We start from the raw sequence: 10,195 nt of genomic DNA on the forward strand, positions 1-10,195 counted from the left end.
GACTTTGGGGAGCTGAAGTCACCTACCATCAGAGGGTGAGTGAATTGGTAGCTGGGAGAGTTGCTCAACGTTCGTATAACGAATCGGCCAACTACAGGTTGCACGGCAGGGCACACCGAGAGGGGGAAAATCGAATCAGCGCAGCGAGGTTTAGGTCCACAGTGCATCGCAAGAAGGTGTGGAAGTGGTGTCAGGGAGGACGATGGGCATGGGCAGGGCCGCGCGTAAGTCCCAACTAGCCCCTCCTGGCCTTGAGTCAGCTTGAAAAACAGAGTAATCATCTGTCGACATCTCCGCGTCACAGACACCTGGTGAGATTATGGACGGTTACACAAAACAAGCTGACTGTTGAATATCGCAAAAATTGTTGGAAAGGTTGGGGCGGTTCGTGGACAAGTATTTTAACACAGTCTATGTTGCCCCCGAGAGTGAGGAGTTGAGAGTTAAGTGTCCAGTGGGGTTCGCAGACCTAATAGTTGTGCGTCGGGTATAATCGTCTGCTTCCTGTCTTGGTAGTTTCTAGGGAGGCTTTTCATTTTCAGTTTTTTTTCGCCCCATGAGCCCTGTTTGCTTTGGCCTTTTAGCCTCGGGGGATGGAGATTTTTCCCCGTGGGCAAACATTTAGCCCGCTGCTACTTGTACCTCTCAGCACCGCCTTTTATATGAATAAATATGCTGTCGACCAAAGAATTGGCGCGAAATTTCGTCTTTCTGGTTTTTGGGGCGCTTTGACGCGGTTTGATTGGGAAGGTGTCTCGTTGACACCCTGAGCGCAGTGAGGCGGCACAAGGAAGTAATTCTTTTAGTTGCACTCCCATAAGGCTCGTCCTCGCTGAGGATTTCACCCTGAAGCTGGTCAGTAGTTTTCTAATTTGGCGAACCGTATGTGGCTTGTTTGGCTGCAGTCGCCTTTTATGCTTTTGTGGAGACCCAATCCCCCGGCGATCAGCGTGGACAACTGGATGTGCGAGAGATTTTCCGGTCACGTTTGTGGCCTTGGCCGTTGGAGTCCTGGGCAGCGACAAGCCACAAGGCAACAAGGCCATTTTTGATGGAATGGGGCTGGAGATTGGCACTCCCACATTCACAACTGTCGTGCGGTTGTTGCAGCATGCTCTTCAATGTCGAGGTCAAAGCATGTGACTTCGCTGCTTGTTTCCGCTCAATGCCGCACCTTTGTCGCCTGTTGCCGAAAGAAGCGCTGATAACTCTACTTACTTTTGATGCTGCTTCCACATGAGGCTTGCCTCCTTCAGAGCAGTACTGCTTTTAGTGTGCAATGGATCTACGGTGGTTGGATAGATTTCTGTCCGTTGGCATGCTTTCGGGAGCACAAGGGACTCTGACTACGATCGGTTTGTCCATGAGTTTGGGGTCGGCTGAACTGGCGCCAAGCAGAAGCCTGTTTTGCGCCCCTACCTTAGAACTGCCGTGGCTCAGCTTTCGCGCCTCCAGAGGGCGATCCTCAGATAGATGCCTTATTGTAAAGTAGGCCTTTTGAATGCTGTTAGCTTGCCACAAGTTCTTCTGTAGGGCAGATGGGAAGGAAAGGGTGAATGGAGGCCCAAGTGCTCGCTTGCTTCACCTCTGGCGTAACCCTTATTCGTGAAGGGATTTATGATCGGATTTAGTGGGGATGCTAACAAGGAGCGACTGTACCAACTTCCTTGGCGTGATTTTTCTGGAGATTGACCCTCAGATTATCACTCCACTCTTCCTTAAGCGCCTGTCCAATAGAGAGGTCGTGACGGTCTTTATTGCTACGTCAGAGGACTGGATGACTTTCCTCGCGGCCAACGAATCCAGGATGTGTAGCGCGGAAATGTGTGTACGGATCGAGTATTTTTGTTGAATTGGCGAATCCTTGAACTGTGCCCTGTGCTATTTCCGGTACGCATACTTTGATCAGCCACGATCTATCCGGTCTACCAAGTCTGTCACTTCGAACTAGCGAGGAGTAGCGAACAGCATTAAAAGACATGAACCTCTATTCACCTCAGTAAATCTGGAACAAGGATTTTAAGACCCAGTACAAATATGTTACTGGTTAAATCCTGACTGTACCGCATCCAGCCATGTGAAAACGATGCAAGTTTTCGAAGATTTGCAAATGCTTCTTATTTTTTAGGACAAAGTTGAAAAAAGCTTTCGTCTTACCTCTCCTCGTTTCTCTCACGAACAGGATTTTGCTGTACACGCTTTGAGGCAGAATTATTTAGACTGTTGAATATTGTTCGTATGATTACGACGTCAGATCCAAAAAGACATTTTTCGCCTGCGTACTGGACATCGGTTAGTGGACGTCCCGGGAGCACATCGACCCTACAGGCATAAGAGCCTGACAGTGATTCGTTCATAGTCATAGCAGGGACAAGAAGAAACTGAGAGCCCTGACAGCCCTGCCTGACGCAACTTTATGCGGTGAAATCAGACGATACCTTCCCGTATATCTTGACGCATGCTCGGGAGTCAGTGTACAGTGCCTTAAGGAGAGTCATATATTTTTAAGGTGACAACCTTGCTCAATAGTCTGCCATGGTACGCGACGGTCCACAGGGTCTACGGCAACCTTTAAGTCAAAAAAACAACCGCTGCTGGTTGCTGAAAGCAGCATCGTTTTTCAGAGTACTGCTTTTAGTGTGCAATGGATCTACGGTGGTTGGATAGATTTCTGTCCGTTGGCATGCTTTCGGGAGCACAAGGGACTCTGACTACGATCGGTTTGTCCATGAGTTTGGGGTCGGCTGAACTGGCGCCAAGCAGAAGCCTGTTTTGCGCCCCTACCTTAGAACTGCCGTGGCTCAGCTTTCGCGCCTCCAGAGGGCGATCCTCAGATAGATGCCTTATTGTAAAGTAGGCCTTTTGAATGCTGTTAGCTTGCCACAAGTTCTTCTGTAGGGCAGATGGGAAGGAAAGGGTGAATGGAGGCCCAAGTGCTCGCTTGCTTCACCTCTGGCGTAACCCTTATTCGTGAAGGGATTTATGATCGGATTTAGTGGGGATGCTAACAAGGAGCGACTGTACCAACTTCCTTGGCGTGATTTTTCTGGAGATTGACCCTCAGATTATCACTCCACTCTTCCTTAAGCGCCTGTCCAATAGAGAGGTCGTGACGGTCTTTATTGCTACGTCAGAGGACTGGATGACTTTCCTCGCGGCCAACGAATCCAGGATGTGTAGCGCGGAAATGTGTGTACGGATCGAGTATTTTTGTTGAATTGGCGAATCCTTGAACTGTGCCCTGTGCTATTTCCGGTACGCATACTTTGATCAGCCACGATCTATCCGGTCTACCAAGTCTGTCACTTCGAACTAGCGAGGAGTAGCGAACAGCATTAAAAGACATGAACCTCTATTCACCTCAGTAAATCTGGAACAAGGATTTTAAGACCCAGTACAAATATGTTACTGGTTAAATCCTGACTGTACCGCATCCAGCCATGTGAAAACGATGCAAGTTTTCGAAGATTTGCAAATGCTTCTTATTTTTTAGGACAAAGTTGAAAAAAGCTTTCGTCTTACCTCTCCTCGTTTCTCTCACGAACAGGATTTTGCTGTACACGCTTTGAGGCAGAATTATTTAGACTGTTGAATATTGTTCGTATGATTACGACGTCAGATCCAAAAAGACATTTTTCGCCTGCGTACTGGACATCGGTTAGTGGACGTCCCGGGAGCACATCGACCCTACAGGCATAAGAGCCTGACAGTGATTCGTTCATAGTCATAGCAGGGACAAGAAGAAACTGAGAGCCCTGACAGCCCTGCCTGACGCAACTTTATGCGGTGAAATCAGACGATACCTTCCCGTATATCTTGACGCATGCTCGGGAGTCAGTGTACAGTGCCTTAAGGAGAGTCATATATTTTTAAGGTGACAACCTTGCTCAATAGTCTGCCATGGTACGCGACGGTCCACAGGGTCTACGGCAACCTTTAAGTCAAAAAAACAACCGCTGCTGGTTGCTGAAAGCAGCATCGTTTTTCAGAATCTGTCAGAGGGTGAAGATATGATCAATTCATCCTCTTGAAGGACGAAAACCAGGTTGGTTTACACGGATCTGTCTCCCCCTGTATTTAGGGAACCCTGTAATGATAGGAACAGAGAGCACCTTTGAAGCCACAACTACCAGACCGACGCTACGGCAGTTTTCACAAGGCGTCCATTTATCCTTTTCGGAGATGAGGATAACTGTCGACACGCCCAGGGTACTTCTGCTCTGTCCGAAATGTCACCAATAAGCTTTTTTAGATGGGTCACCATCTCCGCGTTTTTAAATAGGGCTGAATATAGGACACCTAGTTCTGGTGTAGCATAATGGCTACCTAGAAATACAAGAATTCAGCGAGCATTGCCTGTTCGCCAATGTGACATAGAGTAGGGATGCTAAAAACGCTTATGCAGGAAGTTTCTCGTGGTTCTAGAAAGGTGTCATTTCGTTTAGTGTTAATAGGCAGTGGGGCGCATAGGGCACATCGACCAGGTAGCTGACAGTCCAACGACTTAGTAGTTTTATTGTGCAGTAGGAGGGGCTGAGACGGGAAATCGGTGGACACGGAAGAGAAAGTTTTATTTGCTGGTAATATTTAATAAGGCACTGGGATACAGATAGAGATTAACTGTTTCGCTTGCTACCACGGTTTTTGTTCATGTCTTTAGATGAAGTATTTTATCACAATATTACGGACTGTAGCCGTGGGACAAACCAGACAAAGCCTAGATGCATCTGAAATTACGGAAAACGACTCAGTAAAGTGGAATATATTTGTGAAGAAGGTTAAATTAGTATTTGGCTATCTTGAGCGCCAAAATCCGGAGGCAGAGTTGTTGTTGGCTGTTCATATCAGCTTCGTGGACCGTGCCCCAGATTTAGACATGACGTCCAGAAAAGCGATACACATAATATGGGAACTGTGGAAATATGTGAAAAGCTGAAGGAATATGTAAAATGGGAACGAGCAGTTGAGCGCTGGGAAGCGAATTCAATTAGGACCTCTCGGTGCTTCTTAACTAACCGGTGGATTAGGACATTGCTGTTATGTCCCGAAATAGTGATTCAAACAGATTTTTAAATACGCTGTGGAATCACGTTGATCATCGCCAGCATAGTAAGGCGCATTACTGTGGCTTCTTTTGTGGCCAAAATAAGCCAAAAGGGGCGCGGCAACCATGTTGCCAGTGTTCATAAGAAATGCCGGGGAAAAACTGGGCTTGGTTCCCAGAGGTTTATTTTTAGACGGGGCTGAACAGTTCTCGCGTGTTCAGTTGAACAAACACTTTTGTTTTTGACGTCCATGGTCCGTTCACAAAATCAGAAGGAATTCGTGGATCCAGTGATTTCGTGTACATTGGCCTTTTCAATTTGACTCTATGACTATGAATCAGGCTGCTGAATCCGAATTCAGATCTAGGGTTAGGTTTCATCATCATTAAGGTATAGACCATGTATAGACCTGTTTCAATAGCCTGGATGGCCGCCGAGTTGAGATTTCAGGTTACCGAGCGTCGCGGAAAACCAGTTTGATAAGTAGTATATTCTCGCCGACGCTATTGACTGATTCATGGTACATTTTCGCCACACTTCGGTGAAAGGTCCCTGGGGCGCCTGTATTTTTCAAAATCTTTTTAGATGATATAAATCACGCTCCAGATTGGCAAGGAGACCAAGATCTTGAATCCTGTGAAGGAGGTATTGGACTAGATACAATGAAGTCTTATTCATATCGTGATTCACGACGTGAGGTGACTACCCCCAGTTCGTCCGCTGAGAATCAGGGCCGAACGATGAATTGAACAATTACTTACGTTGGTTTTCGGTGATGCCCACAAACGATGTCTGTGTGCGGCAAGCATGACATCCCGTTTTTACTTCAGCATCATGCTACTTTCAGATTACAAGTAGGTAGAATTTAGGACCTCTCAGTATTCGCACAAGAACTGATTTCTCGAAAGCCACGACATTTTCAAGGTTGCCACTTCATAGTTTGGAAAGTCTGTGTATAACGGGTATTTACATGTATTGTGCAAATTATTTACACTGATGATTTGTCTCAGTGTGGCAACCTTCAAGGTCACTAAACACTGTGAAGACGTTTCACGCAACGTAGTTGAAACTGGATTGTACCTGCTTACATGTGTTCATCGTACGACCTAATGTATGTGCATTTCTCCTTCTCCCTATTACAGATAATCCCGACCAAGCGTGCTGACTGAGTTGGCTGTTTACATATCATGTTATTTTACCAGTTTCGGTTTCGATCTCGGTCATCGAATACACGCGTTTCTGCACCGCGGTCGCTCTGCCTTCCAATCTGTGCGTCGTGCTTGCTGTGTCTGGCGTGTCTCTGTTTCTGAATTAACCCAATGTAGTTCTTGCCTTCCAGCGTACTACGTCGACTTACTCAGGCTACATGCCTAATATAATAAGAAATCACGAATTACGCCTCATGTTTCCACATGCAACTCTCAACCTCTGGAGTTGATGACGGAACAGTAAAATGATGGATGAGGTAAACAGATTGGCCATTGCCATCGAGTGTGTTTTATTGCAGCTAAACACCATCAAATGATCTTAAAGGACACTCATGAGGGGTCGCTGTGTACTTGAGAAGGTAATGCTGATTACCTTGGCACAGCGAATAGACTACTAATATTTCGTGAGTAGTGGTGACATAGTCTTTGATACACTCTGATAAATAGTCACAAAAAAACTACAATGGGGTCATGGCTACTCAGTTTCTGCTGTTCAAAAAGACCACTCAATAGGCTTCAGCTCATTGAAAATACGTTGTGAACTTTCTCTGGGAAAGAACTTAGTATCCTTTGTATATCCCGGCTGTTAAACGCTTTCTTCTATTGATATCGTATCCGTTAAAATGACGATAAGGGATGTCTTTTCCCATACCACAATGATCCTACGCATTCAGTGGAAGAAATTACTTCTACCAACACAGAACCCACACGCTCACACAAGTCCGAAGAAAGTGCTGATTCGACGGGAATGATTCGACATATTTGTGCGAGGGAGTTTTCTAAACGATGTTATGCCTGTTGATTTAAGCAGTGCACTTTCAGCGAAGGAAAAAGACCTCGAAGGAGTCCTAGAAAGATGGATTACACGCTGATCGATACCTGTAACCTGCGAAAGGGCAGGTTACAGGAGGGATTATATGAAGTGTACCACTCTGCGAGCGAAGCCAACCAATTAGATTTAGGGTCCGATTGTTTATAGTATTTGATTGGCCCACGTGCTCCAGGGTTTTACTCAATGCAGTTGTACCTTAGCCCCATTTTCGGGGTTTTGTACAGCGAATATGCGATTGCATCGTTAGAACGTACCGCATGGTAGGAAACCTGATGCGCTACACCGTTGAGTCAGTGAATTAATTGTGTTTCAGATTAGAAGTTTTGGAAACTGCTATCAAATTTACCTTTTTGGATTGGCTATCGGCTGCGTGAACTCCGGCGCAATATGGTAAATTCCACTGTGCCGGCTTCCGCTGCCAGTGGGACCATCAAGATGTACACATCTGCGTTGATATATCTTGCAGGACTGGAGCAGCAGGAACTACAGGTAAGACGTAAATACAAAATACGGTCCGCAGCGGTAACATTTCGGAATCATGTTGGGGGAAATGAGATGAATGAATCTACGAAACAAACAAAAGGGTGAACTGAGGGCTCTATGATGGTGATCTGTGAGATGGAAAGTATTAGGTCACAAAATATGCTTTTTATATCCGCTCACAATACCGCGCACATCACACTTGACGCATGCGCGAAGTTCGCTGCATTCAGATACATGATCAACCGGGGGATCATTCGTAGTGTGGAATATCACCGGAAAGGTCGCCGCTAGAACGGCCAGTCCGTCGTGACGAGTGCAGTGACTTTGGTCACATTCCTCATGGCTAGGTGAGTGGTGGCCCACCTTCCATTCCAGGCAAGACCAGAGACACTCGGTAGGTGACAGGCAAAAGCTGCAGTGAACAGTGCTCATAGCGATGAGCATAGGATAAGATCAGGCATTCAATTGATTATCTTGTAACTTATTGAAAGAAATTCGTACTAGATAGTGCAAAGAAAGAGCATAAATACGGGAAATTAGATCTATTGAGCAAGAATTAGAACGAGAGCCTTGTATATTTTGATTGCTGTGAGGAATTGCCATTCCACAGTCCAATGCGATGACTTATCCGGCTTCCAGTAGCTCTTTCAAGTAGCAACATCTATCCTTGCCTGCCTGTTTGTCGGAGAAGCTTTACTTTTCTGTACCCATCAGAAGCGTTTACAACCGAAAGCAACTGTTGCTGTTTTAGAGCAACTATGCTCATGAACTGATCCAGCTTCTTTGGGAGTACACGTGTTCTTACTGTTGTGTTTGGCACAACTGACCTGCTAGTCTCAGCGATAGGGACACCCAGTGAAGTAGCATGCAAAGTTAACATCTGACATGAATCGTCTCAACTGAAGCTGACAACGAGCAGGCTTGAAAATCCTGGACAGTCATGTTTATTTTCCAAAAATCGTTTGAGGAACACTCAGCTGATTCAAGGCACGTGACAATGCCTTGGTAATATGAGGTGAAAATAGATAACAACGTGATATTTTCAGAGGTGTAGTCATGTGTTTCCCACCCCGTGATTCTACATAACATCGTTCCGTGAAGGGCAAAAATATCACCAATGACAAGCATAAAAAGACTATAATGTGTCAAAACTCATTGAAGCAAACAACACCTGGTACTATCAGGTCAGCCAAAAAGATCTCCCCGTGAAAAAGAACTAATCAGGTATGTAATCCAGCTTGAAGTGTCACACACGTTTAAACGTATCTTCTGACGCGAAGTATTAATTTTTTCTGCAGTAAAATGTGAACATAACTCTGGGCAAACCATAATGGTACCGATGTGATGCAACTGGAGCGTCACGTGGCCTGAATCATATGATTCTATCCAAACAGATGTAGAATTATCAATTTTGGTAATACCAAACTAGGTAAGATGTTTGAATACCCTTTTTATCCGTAGCTTAAATGATTGTACACAAATTGTGCGTGTTGGAAATCATTCGGCGTAGAGGACGTGGAAACTCAATATTCCTACGATCCACATGTAGATCAGTTTCACCGTTCACACGATTGTTCCCTTCTCTTCTACCTCAGCCAGCGGTATGTTTTCGAACAGAGATTTGCTCACATATCGAGATTATCTTACAGACTTACATCACAGCTTAGTCAGCTGATATAATCCGCCAAACTTTACTGCCGGTTAGCCCTATCCCAGTGTGGGATTGTCAGTCTGAGCTGAAAGGATTTCTTGTTTAACAGAATACTCTGCAGAGTATGACAAATTAAAAAGGAAAGTCCAGTGCAAGGGCCAAAACCGCTCAGTATCACCTTCCGAAGAGTGGTGATGTAAACGCTCAGCAAATTTTATAAATGAGGCCATCGACTGAATCCCAAGGTTATCGATCAATGTGAGATACGGAATATGCACACTATTCAGTCGTCGGGTGACCCAAAGTTTTACTTGTTTAAAGCCGTGTTCTATGTACCTGTCAAGCCTAGGTGTACACGTGTACTCATTTTTCGACAAACAGGTCGGAAATATTTTGAAAGTACGTTTCGAACAAGACAGAGGAAGAATTCAGTCACGTTGTTGGAGTATATTCAAGTGTCATAAGTCAGGTGCTGTGCTATTCTCACCTCACAAAGCAGATGTCTGGAATTCGAACATTCCTGGCAAACCCGATAAGATGAATAGCTGATGAGATCAAATCAGAGTGAAGTTCGAGTGCAGTACTTTCTCCCGTAAGTATGGTATTCAACTAGTCCCGTCCTATGAATGCATGATGTGTGATTTGTCTCGAAGTTTTAAGCACGTGGTGAGTAGGGTCAAGGTCAGCGAATATGAATTGACATTTAAATCTTGTTTACATTAGAGAACTCAGTTCATGGAACAATAAATCATTGTTATGGATATTTGCGAGGTTTTTAGTGGCGTGGTCACAGACTCTGTAAAGGTGCAGCCACCTTAGACCAATCACCAACTGTCAGGCAGTTTTTAAAGTCCCCTGATTCTACCCGACTATGACAGACAGATGAAGCGATCGATAAAGCAGATATCGGTGAAAAGAAGAAGGCCTTCGATCCGGAGTTATTTATCAGAAAATGTTAACTGACCAGTTACAGACT

At 45.2% G+C, this 10,195-nt stretch overlaps 1 protein-coding gene across 1 annotated transcript; it reads left to right on the forward strand.

Moving 5' to 3' along the window:
* Positions 1 to 7,472: 7,472 nt before the first annotated feature.
* Positions 7,473 to 10,178, forward strand: T265_08344 (hypothetical protein; the record flags this gene model as incomplete). The annotated part of the gene is made up of 2 exons (XM_009174112.1): positions 7,473 to 7,574; positions 10,098 to 10,178. The coding sequence occupies 2 exons, from the start codon at positions 7,473 to 7,475 to the stop codon at positions 10,176 to 10,178; spliced, it is 183 nt and encodes a 60-aa protein (XP_009172376.1).
* Between the last annotated feature and the right edge of the window lie 17 nt (positions 10,179 to 10,195).

This window comes from Opisthorchis viverrini (assembly GCF_000715545.1).
Source record: "Opisthorchis viverrini unplaced genomic scaffold opera_v5_214, whole genome shotgun sequence".
NCBI lineage: Eukaryota > Metazoa > Platyhelminthes > Trematoda > Opisthorchiida > Opisthorchiidae > Opisthorchis > Opisthorchis viverrini.